Source organism: Xiphias gladius, chromosome 1 (genome assembly GCF_016859285.1).
Source record: "Xiphias gladius isolate SHS-SW01 ecotype Sanya breed wild chromosome 1, ASM1685928v1, whole genome shotgun sequence".
In the NCBI taxonomy this organism is placed as follows: Eukaryota; Metazoa; Chordata; class Actinopteri; order Istiophoriformes; family Xiphiidae; genus Xiphias; species Xiphias gladius.
Window position 1 is genome coordinate 20,533,001 of NC_053400.1, and position 15,270 is coordinate 20,548,270.

Genomic DNA, 15,270 nt, shown 5'->3' on the forward strand with positions numbered 1-15,270 from the left:
ACAAAAAGAGGAAAAAAATTAAACCTTCTCAAAATATATATTGTAGGAGTGCATTGATTTAATATACTGCCATAAGCCCTTGCTCCTACACTCGACATGCAATTTGGAAATAAATTGACTGATTTAGATAGAGGCACGGGGAAGAGTGGAAAAAAACCTGATGTAAACCTGGTCTGCAACTATTGAGTAAGGTGACATTGCGCAACAAATCACTTGCATGAATAGAGAAAGAAAACGATTTCTATTTCTAAAAAGTAATTTTGTTTGGGGAAGGTGCGTTGATTGCCATGTATGTGAATCTATTCCTCACTCAACTCAAGGAGCATGAACATTTTATAAAAGTCAATGTTATATTTTGCTGTTAGCATAATAATCAGAAAGGCCAGACTTTCATCCAAAGAATAACAGAATCTCATTTATTCCAAGTACACAATAGAAGGCCAACTGCAACAGCCTATCTCTCCCGTGCTTTGTGTACTGCTGTGCAGGAGCAGAAATAGTTGACTTTTGCAGCAGCAGAGTCTATTGTGTTTTAATTGAGCCCAATGAAGAATAATTAAGTAATTAAAGGCTTGATAAGAGAGAGGCACAGTAAACAGATAAAAGCCAAGTGCTGGTATTAACAATATGGTACACTGCAGAGAGAATTGGACATACCTCCAGTATGGCATCACTAAAAGAAGACAAAGCATCAAAAGCACCATCCAAAATGGGCCATCAGTCTGAATGTCATTTCTTAAAAAAGCTTGTGGCTGTGAATATGCACGTGGTCAGATTTAAAATTTAAAACTTCCCAGCTGGATTTTGGGAATGGGAGTGCACTGTGATATTTTCACCACTCTGACATTAGCGGGTTTTATTTTTTGAGTAATTGCACAGCTTGATGTGTACTCAGGGGTTTCCATGAGAACGATGAAAGTCTTATTTCAACAATGCTGCAATTATGGGGAAATATGGAAATACATTTTGAGCCAGTTCACAGTTGAGTTGACTGGAATAATAGGAATAGAAAACAGAAACAGGGAGCAAGGGTGAAAATGGCAATTCGCAACTCAAATGTCTTTAAAATACCAGCCTATTAGGAAAAAAAATCCTTACAACTAAAATCTCTAATACCTTCTATGTGTCAAATACTGCAGAACATCCATATTACTTTGAAATAGTTCATGGTGCCAAAATTTCCTAAATAGTGGTATCAGCTTATTCAACATACAGCAGCCATAATCTGTGTTGGCATCGTATGCTGGTTGGAAGTGATAATCTATAATCCATTCATCCAGAGAGGGTACACAAATGCATATTTGTTTCCTAGGATTAAAAGCTTATAGAGGGAGTATGGCATGGCCAATAATGTTCATCCATGCCAGCTATGACAGAATTTCCAGCTGTATTGTGGATACCAATTTTTTTAAGGCAGTATCCCAAACACTTGAACAGAACAAAGTACATACTTTAATGATCCAGTATTTTTTGATTGGAAAATCAAAACAATATTTCAGTATGTCTTTTGATGATAATTTTACTATTCAGCAGATTTGCATAAGTGAAGAGAATTTTGAGATTGTCACTTGATACCCCTTCCTGCCCCCTTACCTTGTGCATCATGTGCACATGAAGGTCACCAGTTTGAAAAGCTCTACAACCACTGTTTGACTGAAATGAAATCCTACATTGCTGCAGAAATAGGATGCCAGTCAGACTACTGAAGAAAATCCTTCTTTATCAATATCATCGTAGTAAGTCCTTTTACTGTTTGAACAATTCAATATCATGTGTTGTTGTTGTTGTTGGCATACACATAAATGTATTACTTTTTAATTAAATTTACTGTCAAAAGTGTCTGAAAGGTATAAGAAGGTCCGCACATTCATTCTAATTTCGAATTTATTGTTAAAAAGACGCTTGCTGATTTGATTGGTAGTCAACTTGCATACATTTGTAAAAAATGGGTTTCTTTTCAAATATCCACCCTGGAACAATGACTTGTTGTGCCTTGACATTCTTAACTTATCTTAAATCTCCTTGGTGTCTGTCTGAAAGGACTAAGATTTTCGATGCACTTGAGAGGGGATAAATAGGACTTTTTCCATGTGATGCCCTACAGGTTACTATTAAGAAGCCTTAATGGTCTAGTTTTGTCTAGCTCATAATTTATTGTACTTGTCAGTAGAGTGGTCTTTACAGACTGTAAAGACACATTTTTCTCTGTAGTACATTTTGGCCTCTTTCAGTTTCCCTGCATTTGTGTAAAACCAAAGTTCACAGAAATGCTGAGGTAATCAACTAAGTGTACCAGCAAAGCACACATTAAAAAGACTTAATTGTCAACAATATTTAATCCAACCAAAGCCCATTGTTATAAGAACAGTTTTATTGTTATACTTTATGAGAAGAACAAACTTTTTATATCATATATTATATATATGTATTTATATCATTAGACCATGCTTGACTGTTGCTTTGTATAGTTAATCACACTAAGTGCACGAAGTGCTGGTTCACTCCCTTAACAATTGTCACAATGTCTTTTGAGTTGCTCAAAGAGCAGAAGTAGCAGACTAGAATAGTACTTAACACACCTGAGTGTAATTTGTGCTCTGTTTAACAAGTTTCACTATTAGTTTGTTTATCTAAGGGTCAGTTTCCAGACAAAAAAGTAACTTCTTGTGCCCACCACCCAAATAGATGATGGTTTGTTCTACATAAGAGCTGTACTTGACTTGTTGAATTTTAGGAGAAAGAGAACAGTTGGGCATGCTGTTATCTGGACTCAGAGTTGGAGTTAAATGGAGACAACTACAATTTTTTATGGGTACAGACCAAAGGCTGTTAGGAAAGTAGTGTAAAACAGAACCTCATGATGCAACCACGAATTGCAGCCAAAACTCTTTAGTGAAAATTACGTATCGGTAGTAGAGGACCAACCAACAGGAACTCACAACCCACAACTTCTTAAAATAAAACTGACAGAGGTGCCCCAGGTACCCCTCCTCTGACCTTGCAGCACAAGACAGCTACAGGCTATGCAATGCTCCTCTCTGTACAGCGTTAACTTCTGGGGGGGGAAAAAAAAAAAATCTGGAGGTTGTAATTATTAGATATGACTGCACAAATGTCATATTCAGACAGGTTATCCAGGGCTTGGGTACCGAGCCATAGAGAGCAGGCCTCAACCTCAAAAGCACCTTTTAATAACCATTTAATTAGCACATGGCTCCTCACTGTGAAGCATTCATAGCATTTGTGGCCAGCTGCAATTGCTGCCACAAATACACTCTAACAAAGGGCAACACAACCTTTCTAAAGCATTTCCTAAAGAGGTGTGCTAGCTATATGGACTCTATAATGCACTAAGCTTCAAATTGATTCTAAATGAAGCTAGTGAAGGTATGCAAGCATTTGAGTGTTCACTTTGTACCAGATAAATGTTTAGCTGATGCATCTGAACATGCGAGAGGCAATGATGGATATTTTTTTGCCAATTTCAGGGTACAGAGCATTGTAGTACACTAGGCAAAATATGATAAATACATAGATAACAGGTTCCACATTTTAACAAAGAAATGATAGCTTCTATCTTGATCACGACTGCATCACTTTTTAACCTGCTTGTCTAAGTGAGGATATTGTAAAAAAAAAAAAAAAAAAAGCCAGGTTTTCTGCAGTATTTACAATGTGTGTGAGCTACTCAACTTGTAATTTATGAACTTGCACATTTGTTTTATTTGCATTTAGCTGCAGAATATAGTGAACCATCCACTTCCGAATGGCTCCGAAATGGTTATGATGACAGTCAAATCCCTGTGGGTTTTGAGAATTACATAATAGGTGAAGCTGCATATAATCTGCATAATAGAGAACACTGATGGTATGTCTATGCCATAGATGGCCTAGAGACGACATATACATAGAGAACAGAATTGGATGTAGATATGACTCCTGGGAAACTCTACAGAGCAACTTAGAGTTGAAGGACGTCTTCACAACATTTAAGCCAAACCCTAAACTTTTTCAATGTAATTGGCATGTCAATCCAGTGCTTAAGAAGGATTGCTTGATTAACAGTGCCAAATAGCTGAAGTCAACAAATCTGATTAAAGGCTGCATCGGGACCTCTAAGTAATTAATTATTTTAAGTAAGTTAAGTTTGCCCTAAAACCTAACTGAATTTAATGAAAGGATCATTTTCATTCATAAAAGCAATCTGCAATAAACATTCTCCACCACAAATGTGATAAGAGAGGATGGTCTATGACTGTTCAAGACATTTGCATCTCAGAGATGGTTCAAGGAATGTTGGACATTGGCACTTTATTTATCACTGTACAAGTAACAGGGTAGCAATAGCACAAGCAAGTTTAAACTAGCCTGTTGCAATTGATCAGTCATACATAAAACCCAAAAGGTAAGACTAACAAGACTGACAAAACAATCAAGAGACATTACAGTTTTGCAATATCACAGGTCATAACTGTGTAGGATGAAAGACAGAAACTATGGCTACTATGATAGGGAGAGATGTGATACTATGAAGCAAACAAACAAATACTAAATATCAAAAGCCAATGACAATCCAAACAATTGACAGAGATACTTACTCAAAAGTCAGTGATCTGTGGATGTTAAAATGAAAGTATGTGAAACGTATTTACCATATGCAGGTCAACCTTAAGGAGTTATCAACAAAGTCTAAAAACATATAGTTAACTTTACACAGCTCCAAGTTTCCCTTCATGTTGCTCCACTTCTCTTTCATCTTCAGTAGTCTCTAGCAACATATGACTAAATTATTTCTGAATCTTTTTGTAAAATAGGTTGTACAACAGCTCTTCACTGTTTTAGCAGTGTTTTCAGTGTTTTCTTGCCTTGTGAATGCACAATGGCAGATACCAATCGTTTGCCACTCGCGGGGAGTGACTATGCTGACATCTGTGTATGCGGATACACAGATGAATATGTAAGTTGAATTATATTCCTCTATTAAAAGGCAGGAACCATTACACCTAAATAACCTTTAATTAGATGTATACCATCAATTATTTATCCTACCCCTGCAGGATTTAACACATTGATCACTGTTTCAAAAAACCTTTAGTCTCTTTAAGAGGCTCAAAAGTAATTGGCCAAACCAACTTAATTATAAATATAAGGATTATTTTTCATATTTGGATGAATAACCTTTGCAATCAATGACTGCCTGATGTCTTGAACCCATGGACATCACCAAATGCTGAGTTTCCTGCCACGAGATGCTTTTCCAGGACTTTACTGCGGCCGCCTTCAGTTGCTGCTTGTTTGTGGTACTTTCTGCCCTCAGTTTTGTCTTCAGAAAGTGAAAAGAATGCTTAATTGGGTTGAGGTCAGGTGAGTGACTTGGCCATTGAAGAATATTCCATTTCTTGACCTTGAGAACCTCTTGGGGTGCTCATTCAGCATGTCTGGGGTCATCATCCATCTGTTCTGTGCAGCACCTTCCAATCAGTTTAGCAGCATTTGGCTAAATCTTACCAGATAGTATAGACCTATACACTTCAGAATTCATTGAGCTACTTCTATCATCAGTCACTTCATCAATAAACACCAGTGATGCAGTTCCATTGACAGCCATAGATGCCCACGCCATAACACTGCCTCCACCGTGTACGACAGGTGATGTGGTATGCTTTGGATCATGAGCTGTTCCTTTCCTTCTCTATACTCTTCTCTTCCCATCATTCTGGTACAAATTAGTTTTGGTTTCATCTGTCCAAAGAATCTTGTTCCAGAACTGGGCAGGCTTTTTTTAGATGTTTTCTGGCAAAGTGTAATCTGGCCTTTCTGTTCTTGAGTCTTACCAGTGGTTTGCAAATTGTGGTAAATCCTCTGTATTTACATTCATGAAGGCGTCTCTTGATTGTAAACTTTGACAATGATACGCCTACCTCTTCAAGAGTGTTCTTGATCTGGCTCGATGTTGTAAAGGGGTTTTTCCTTCACCAAGGTGAGAATTCTTCGACCATCCACTTTAGTTGTCTTCCGTCATCTTCCAGGCCTGTTGGTGTTACTGAGCTCACCAGGGTATGCCTTCTTTTTAAGAATACACCAAATTGTTGATTTAGCGACTCTTAGAGTTTAACTTGCAACCACCATTTATCTGCCTGATTTGTCATAGAATAACAAGAGAACAGGCCACACCGGGCCATGAAACTGACTGTCAGTCAACTGTCTAATTACTATTGATCCATTGTGGTGATGTATAGAGGCAAAATTATGAAAACATTGTCACTATCCAAATGCATATGTACTTAACTGTATGTGGGTCAACCCCAAGGAGTTAAACAAAATCTTAAACCATATAGACGTGTAGTTGAATTTTAAAGCAGGATTAGTCAATCTAATCTAATTACAAGGACTTCAAAGGACTTTCTGACAAGTTTGTAAAAATATTCTGACATATCCCATTCAGAAAATGTTGGTTAGTTAACTTTACACAGCTCCAAGTTTCCACTTCACTTCTCTTTGGCCCTCAGCAGTCTCTAGATACATGTGCCTAAATTATTTCTGAATCTGTTTGTACAATAGGTTGTACAACAGCTCTTAACTGTTTTAGCAGGGTTTTCAGTGTTTTCTTGCCTTGTGAATGCACAATGGCAGATACCAATCGTTTGCCACTCGCAGGGACTGACCGTGCTGACATCTGGTTATGCAGATGCTCACAGGTGAATATGTAAGTTGAATTATAGTCCTTTATCAAAGGCAAGAACCATTACACCTAAATAACCTTTGATTACATATATACCATTAATTATTTATCTGACCCCTGCAAGGTTTAACACATTGATCACTGTTTCAAAAAAACCTTTAGTCTTTTGTCAAGTACTCTGTGAAAGATACATGTGGGAGTTATCATTCCTGGCATGGTCTTTGCTAATAAGTCTGAGCTAAAGAGCTAAATTGGAGTGTTCCATTTTTATAATAATTATAACTAATTGCACAAATGGTTGGAAAAATACCTACTATCTTAAATGCAAGTTAGCCTCGCTTTTATCTAATTTCCAACCTTTCTTACGAAAAAGACTGATGGCAGTAGGGGAATCCCACATAACGATCGCAGTACAAACATAGGACAATTGTAATATCATAATATGTATAGCCTCTTTATGCTTCTTTCACTAACAAAATTCCAAAAAATTTTGCACCTGCCCTCTCCATCTTTTTTAAAATACTTTCTGTATTGTAAGTGCATGTATGTCACGTGATTCATTGATGTTCTTTTCTTAATGTTTGTGCTTAATTAACTGTCTTTTTTGTTTCTAATTTAGACAATTTTCCCCATTCCATGTTCCACAATGTAGCAAATAAAATTCAAAACTAACTAATTTACTAACTACTTAACTGACTAACTTATTATAAAAAATAATTATGATAATATTCCTAATATTGAGGCATCCCAATGGTGTTGGTGAAGTGATGCCTTATAAGAGCTGACTACTTATACTAATTATTAGACAAATCTATTCAACACGATAAATTACACCATAAATTGCTTGACTGTTGGGACTGAGTAGATAATTTCCTTTCTTGCAAGTGCTAAACCTCTGTACCTAAGCCTGCACTGCCATCTAATGCTGTCTGGCATGAAACACACCCAGGGAGCCTACAGAGTGGTTGGGTTGATAGGTCATGTGCTGCATTCAAGTGATCACTGTAAATACCTAACTTGTAAATGACAGTTGTGTATTCAAAGCCTTCACTTGAAAATGATGAATGGATCTTGGCTTTTGTCGGTTTTAGAAATCAAGCATAACAAAGCTAGTTTGTCCTATAGCAAAGGAATTTGCAGAGAGACTTGCAAATCATGGGTGTAATCTCTTATAGCACACCACAACATGACACTAAGACAAATCCAATGAGAAATGTTGGCTAGTAACAATACAACATAAACCCGAGAATGAAACAGATCAATATCAAAGGAGCAAGCACGCCTGTGAAGCAATTCCAAATCATAAGGTGATGCACTTTCCATCCAAAGCCATCAGTCTGCCACTTCTATCAAACCTATTACAACTAACTGCATGGGAGCTGTCATGAAGTCGCACACTGGAATCCTACACTGCCTCAATCAGCAAAGCACTGATTGGCCTGAAAAACACCTTACATTAAAATCACTCATAACACAAATTAACACAGTGAGCTGCATTACCTTAAACTAGTAACTGGGCATAAACATCTATGACTTTAATCAAATTCAGGGATCTGACTGACTGTCTAGCTTCAGCGTGTTGCTGCATTAACCCTAGATCATGGCAAAACAACAACAACAAAAAAAGACAATAGATTTTGCGGGATAAACATTTTGATCTTGTGACACCTCCTAGGGGTAAGAAGCCGCCTGATTTTGCCAGGTCTGTGTATGTGAATATGTATACCAAGGTTGGGTACTACAACACAGAACTGAACAGCTTGGTCCCTGCTGTCATTACAACAAATCCTGGGAAGTTTGAATCAAAATTGAAGGTGGTGGTTTTTATTTGTGTTAGGAGCAAAATAAATAATAATGGAGAACCTTGTCTGACATGGGGCTCGCATTTGCAGTAAGATGCCTCTTGACCCAAGGAATCCAGGGAAAAAGGAATTTTGTTTCCAGAGTGTTTGGCTCCCACTTACTTGACCAAAAGGTAAAAGTGGTGAGTTGATGCTGATTGTTGTGCCTGAGTAGACGACAACCCCATCTCCCTGCAACATTTGGTTTCTTTAGGTGTTGTTGTTTCTGAAATCCCGACACCTTTAGGGAATAATAATAATAACTGTGCCAGTTGATCACATCTCTGGGGATTTTTTGTAGTTAATATTTCAAAAAGCACTTGAATGCAGCTGGTCTAATCTGGTCTAATCTGGGCAGGAACGTCACCAAATGAGAAATGACATCTGTGGATACTATCTTTACTGTTCAAGTGAAATAAATGCATGGCTGTCATTTTCTAAGACAAAATGTCTATAACAACTTGCCAGAAGGTTACTCTTATATCATGCTCTGTTCTCTGTGTTTCTCTTTTCCTACCTAGAATGTTTTTACCCAGAGGAAAAAAGGAGATGGAGCAGCCGGAGGGTAAGGCGGCTTATCAGATCATCATCCATCCATCCATCTCCATGTCTTTTCTGTTCCTGATGTCGTTGTTTCCAGCTGTTACTCTAACTCTACTGAGTTTACCGGACCTAGGGCCTCATCATAGTGCACACGTTGATCATAATGTTACAAAATGGATAAGAAGAACAATGAAAAACATGCTTTTCACATACATTGAAGAATTTATACTGTATTTGTTATACTGTATTTATACATATGTCTGGGCCTACTTATTCATATTTTTAAATACAGGTCCACACTAAATTTTAGGTAGCCTACATATTAAATGCTGTGAAACTGAAACTGTTGTAGGGCTGTGTGTTACTGTGATTATTTGATACTTTTACACCCAAAGTCCACCGTGGAAGTACTGACACTGACTAAGCGGCTGTGTTTTTTGTTAAGGCTGAAATGGAAGTTAAAATGGAAGTGGACACTTTATGCAAATTCATAGGGCTATTCTAATCGCTGAGCTTGAACCTTAGATTTTAGAGCCTCTGATCATACATCTATAATGTCTAAATCATAAATAGATATTTTGCATCTTGTTTTTTCCCTGTGAGGTTCTATTTCTTCCGTGGGGTTTAAACTTATGTAAACTGACATTTTAGCATGGTGACATGCAGATGTCTCGAGGTGTTGTCAAAACACTCATCACTATAGGGACATCTCTTGACACAGATAAATTTAGAGAGATTTGTCACTTGTTTTTAATTGTACACCAAAGTTTTTCACGGAAAATGCTAATTTATATAATATTGTGAAAAAAATATACCTTCTATGCAACATGACTGTGGTCCAATGTAAACAAACAAAACAACACTACTGGATTCAAAAGTTTTTATTTATTCATTTCTGGGACCACATAATATTCTTTGAGACACGGTCATTTGCAGAGCATGGTAGTGGTTTGATTTTAGAAAGAGTTTTCTGTTTTCTATTTTATTAAAGAGTTTTAATAAAGACGTATTTTTCATCACAGCCTGGTAAAAACTAAAATTTGCTGTTCATTGGGTGAAGGCTGACTCAGTTAAGAGGAACATGATGGCTGTAACACGCAACTCAAGAACTGCATCAGACTCAGCCTTCAAATAGGACCAAGTAACTCCAGCCAGCCAATCAGGAATCCGACCAGTGACCAAAAACTGATGCTACTCAGAAAACCAAATCCATCATGCCAATCCACCAACGGGCCGAGCCCAAAATGTTGCGGGGCACCGATGCTTCGTTTTTATGGGTTGCCCGCACTGCGCGTGACCCTAAAAGTGAGGCAACTTTCCTGACAGCCGGCAAAATACGATGGCAACTCCCCAAGAAAGCAAAGCAATGATTGCGGTTTCGTACCTTATGACTCCACGTCTCTTCAGCGACATCTCGTCGGTCCAAAGTAAAGGAAGTGGTGACTTTCCCTTCGTGCTTCTGGTTTTGCTTCAACAGTTGCCTACGTTGGTCAATTTGCACCCACTATCGCTGATGGTGGCGGTATTGCCAACATCCTGTCGATGCGTGTGGCCACCGACAGATGGCGCATTTTGACTCCTAATTTTTTGGCGTTATGAGCGATTGTTTGAGGTGCATCTCCTCCGAGTATTTTTGCGACAACGACGCTTGTGCTTTGCTGATGGTCAATTTCCAGAATTATAGCGACCACATCGGGCTCCTTTGGCAGCCAAACACGGCGTGTGCCGATAACTAACTTCCACTCCAACGCGGCGTCCTCCTGCTACCTACCGTGCGGTTCCTCTACCTGTTTAGGCGGGCTTGATTGTAATTGGTGGAACAGACTGTAGGTCATTAGGCGACGGCATATGATTGGTTAGAAGAGGCGCTGAGGACGGCAAAAAGGACTTCCCGGGAAATATTGGAACTTTGCTTTATCCAAATAGTTCCCGCAATGAAGCGTTACAAGCAGTACTCTGTTTCAAACAAAAGTCCTGCATTAAAAACCTTATACGTGTACAAGTTCAAAAGTATCATTAGCAAAATGCACCTAAAGTATCCAAAGTAAAAGTACTAGTTTTGCAGTAAAATAACCCTTGAGTGACATATTATTACATTACATTAATAGATTGTCAATACTTATCAATATATAAACAGCATTTTACTGTTGCTCCAGGTGCAGCTAGTTTTAAATACCTTATGTAAAATTACTTTGCTTAGTCCAGGGATTCCCAGCCTAAAGGTTTGACCCCTGCAAAGGGTCACAAGATAAAGCCGAGGGATCGAGACGATTAATGGGGGAGAAAGGAAGAAAAAAAAAAAAAAGTTCAGATACACTAGGTCTCTCTCAAGACTTTTCTCTTACATGTTTTTTTTTCTTTTTTGCGAATTATTGGATAATTTTAACAGCTGAAACCACATGAGATGAGATTAGAAATAAAATGTCTCCTTGGTGGAACTGCTAACGACTCATAGACATCTGAAATGTGAAAAGGGCCCCAACTGCTTTATTGTAAGAGGTCAAAAAATCAAAAAGGTTGGGAACCAAAAATCAAAAAGGTTGGAACAATGAGTTTTATAAGCTTATCATATTTGTTTTGTAGGTAAAACCTTACATGAAAAGTATCCAGTAACTATAGCTCATAAATAAATGTAGAGGAGAATAAATGTAGTGTATTAAAAGCATAAAGTATCGGAAAATGGAAATACTGAAGTAGAGTACAAGTACCATAAAACTGTACTTAAGTGCAGTACCTGAGTAAATGTACATTGTTACTTCCCACCACTGCCTAGCATGCTATGAAATGTAGAATGCAGAAAAATGTTGTACATGTAGACTTTCAAAAAATACACATCTGGTAAGACAAATTACTTTAAGTTTCTTTTGTATAAATATTCAGACTTTAACCAGCTCAATTTCTAAAACAGTCTTCCCTGACTGTTTTTGTCTATGATAAAGAACAAACAAACACATTCTTCCCATAATGACCTGACAACAACTTAAGTGGACCAAATGGGAATTCAATTTAAGTTTGGGAAACTTGCAGTGATGGCAACAAAAATAATTTAATTCATCGACAATCGAGGATGTAAGTATCCAAATATTGTCACTATTTTCACTGTTAATTTCTGAAATGAGAAAAGAAGCTATAGCCTAGATGAACCGCTGGTTGAGGAAGAGATCACTGTTAGATATTTGCAGGAAAATGATGCTCTAATTATTGATATTGATTGATTTAGTGACTGTTTTTGTCTCTTCCAGTTGGACCCGGGTTCTACCCTCCCATGATGCATCAGCTGTCGTCGCCAGAGGACTCAGAACGGTGGGGTGTGGACACTTCATACTCCATGACACACAGTGCAGAGGCAATGGCAAAAGTAAAAGGCATTGGACGACGCAAAAAATACAACCTGATGGCTCAAGTGATACCCATTTATGGCTTTGGGATCCTTCTTTACATCCTCTATATAATCTACAAGGTGATTACTATGACTGACTTGCATGGTAGGCAGGTTGTATGACCATAAAATACTATACACACTTTTTGTAGAGTATCATATATGAATATAAAGTGTTTTCATACAGCTTCACGCTATACTATAATATTCTGCACTATACTGCACTATCTAATGTCACGTAAATACAGCATAATGAGAAATATCATTGTGATCTCTGTAGTGACTGTGAATTTACTTACCATTTAAGCAATTTAATGTACAGTAGACTTTTTTAAATTACTACTGATTATTACTCTAATCATAATAATTTTCATGTTCACAGCTGACATGTAAGGGGAAGACTACTAAAACAGTTACCTACACTACAATAACCAAGGCAAACATGGAGAATAAGATTAGTAAGTACCTTGAATAATTTTAAGTATTTTTATTTAACTATCTGTATTTGTTCATACATTTTAACAGCCCTAGGGTGCCAACCAATATAACTTGATCTGTTCATGAACAATATATTAACATTTGGCTTTTCCTTAAAAAATAATTATAGTGGCGTGAATTTCATCATTGAAATAACAGTCAAAGCCAAAAGTACAGTAGCAAAATATTTTTGTTATTGTAAAACGAATTTGGCTAGTAAATGACATTTTTTCCTACGATATGTGGCGGTACAAAGCAAGTACACACACCTTTATATATGCATGTGTGTCAATGTTCATTTGAATTTACACACTTCCATATAATTTGTACATATACTGCTTACAGAAAAACGTGCATTATATTTTGATATTAAAACAAAGTTTTCTCCCGTAAATCTTGTAGCAACAGATGATGAGTTTGCCAGGCTTCAGGAGAGACTAGTGCAAACAGAAAAGATGTTGGAGAGGATTGTTTCGGTAAAGGGCCATGGTTCTGGGAGGTAAAAGATTTATTTTTTTCTTTCAACACGCTACGTTTCACTGCCCATAGGACACCAGAGAAATTGCTTCATATTGGGATAAATCAGGGTAGACCTGGCATGGGAATGAAAGAGCTAAAAATGAAAGGGAAAATTATTCAAAGGTGGAAAGGCCACCGGCGTATTTAACTCAACAGTTACTGCTTCTGCTTTATTTAAAGTCCTTAGGTCATATAATAGCATAAATTGTTAATAAATGGATTTTATGTATGAGGAAATGGAAATGGCTTTTTATCAAGCAAATAATAACAGATACTCACAGAGTCAGTAATGTTGTCGGTGATTTTTATTAGTCACAATTCATGGAAAAAGAAAACACCTCTTATCTGGGCCTCAGCTCACTCAGTAAGGGCTCTGAGAGATATAAAGAATCAGGAAACAAAGACCAAAGTGAAAGTGTGCACCATATACAGCAGCTGAATGTGATAAAATTGTTACTGAAAGGAACAGTTCACTAAACTGGCATAGTGTGATGTGCCATAGCACTGCCATCTGGCCTGACTTCCATCTCTGTACTGCTCTCTAGTGGCAGAAGGAGGAAGAGTAGAAGTACAACATCAAAGAAGGAGGAGAAATTACTCAGACAACTTCGACAGATCACGCAGCTGATGCAAGAAGGCCGCATGGAGGGAGCCTCCCCAGAGATGGAGGCTGAGGAGGTCCCCTACGGTGCAGACTGGGAAGGTACGTGCCTAAATCTGAATCCTCAGGCTCCTAACATCATTTTACAAAATGCATATCTGTTGCACTTAAGGTCTCAGATTTTGGCCTCAGAGCCATCAAACACATTTTTTATTGTAAGAAGCTAAATTTTGCAACCAAACTATTATAATGTATTTCAAATTATGTCTGTGTTTGTACACCAATCCAGGCTACCCAGAGGAGACCTACCCAGAATATGATGATCCCTATAATGTACGTGGATTTGACACCGTAACGCTGGTGGAACTCTGCAACCAGCCCACTGCTGAGGCCCTGGCAGAGAGGATGGAGCAGGAGGAGGAAGAGGTCATGGCAAGAAAGCTATCCATAGTGCAAGAGGAAGATGAAGAGGAAGAAGAAGAGGAAGAGGAGGAGGAGGAGGAGGAGGAGGAGGAGGAGGAGGAAGACGGAGAGGAAGAGGAGGAAGAAAATGACGATGAAGAGGAAGAAGTGGAGGAAGCAGAGGACGACATAGAGGATGAGGAGGAGGAGGAGGCAGAGAAAAGGCAGTTGCTCAGTCCCAGTTTATTCCAGCCTGCTGCAGAGAGAAAGCAGGAAAGACTTGGTTTGGAGGTGAGCAAAGAGCTACAGTGTCACAATGGAGGGAAGAAGCAAATAAGCTTCAGTGACCACAAAGACGTGTTCCACTACCCTAAAGATGATACTTATGAGGAAGAGGAAGAGGAGAAGGAAGATGAGGTGGAGGAAGCGGACGAGGGGACAGAGGTAGAAGAGGAGGAGGAAGCTGATGAAGATGATCCAGTGATGGAGGCAGAAAGCCTGCAGTTCAGTTGTGAAGGTTGCTCGAACCCAGAGGAAGAAGCAGAGGAGGATAAAGAAGAGTATTTGTTAATGTCAGTGCCAGTGGAGGGTGAGGGTCATATACACGAAGAAATGCCTAAAGAAGTCGGGGTGAGTGGGCTGAGGATGCGGAACAGGAGAGAGACGTGAAGGAATTTTCCTTTGCCTAAAATGAGCTTTTAAGCATACAGTGAACTCAGTGTTCCTCTCATCGTACTGTGTTTATTACTTTTCCCTCATGTGTGTAAAATATAGAACACAAGCTAAATAGAGACATGCAGTGCTGTTCTTAAGTAATACCTTTGTA

The 15,270-nt window shown here is 38.2% G+C and overlaps 1 protein-coding gene across 1 annotated transcript; it reads left to right on the plus strand.

The window, feature by feature from the left end:
• The first annotated feature begins 8,970 nt into the window (after positions 1-8,970).
• On the plus strand, positions 8,971-15,113 carry ric3a (RIC3 acetylcholine receptor chaperone a). Its single transcript, XM_040127233.1, has 6 exons — positions 8,971-9,088; positions 12,309-12,526; positions 12,828-12,903; positions 13,325-13,421; positions 13,987-14,144; positions 14,332-15,113. The coding sequence occupies exons 1-6, from the start codon at positions 8,971-8,973 to the stop codon at positions 15,111-15,113; spliced, it is 1,449 nt and encodes a 482-aa protein (XP_039983167.1).
• Positions 15,114-15,270: the final 157 nt, after the last annotated feature.

Bases quoted from the DNA above. Each gene is read 5' to 3' on its own strand.
- ric3a (XM_040127233.1), top strand. From the start codon at position 8,971: ATGTCTATAACAACTTGCCAGAAGGTTACTCTTATATCATGCTCTGTT. The intron at 12,527-12,827 runs GTGATTACTATG...TCATGTTCACAG, and splicing joins TCCTCTATATAATCTACAAG to CTGACATGTAAGGGGAAGAC. The intron at 14,145-14,331 runs GTACGTGCCTAA...ACACCAATCCAG, and splicing joins CTACGGTGCAGACTGGGAAG to GCTACCCAGAGGAGACCTAC.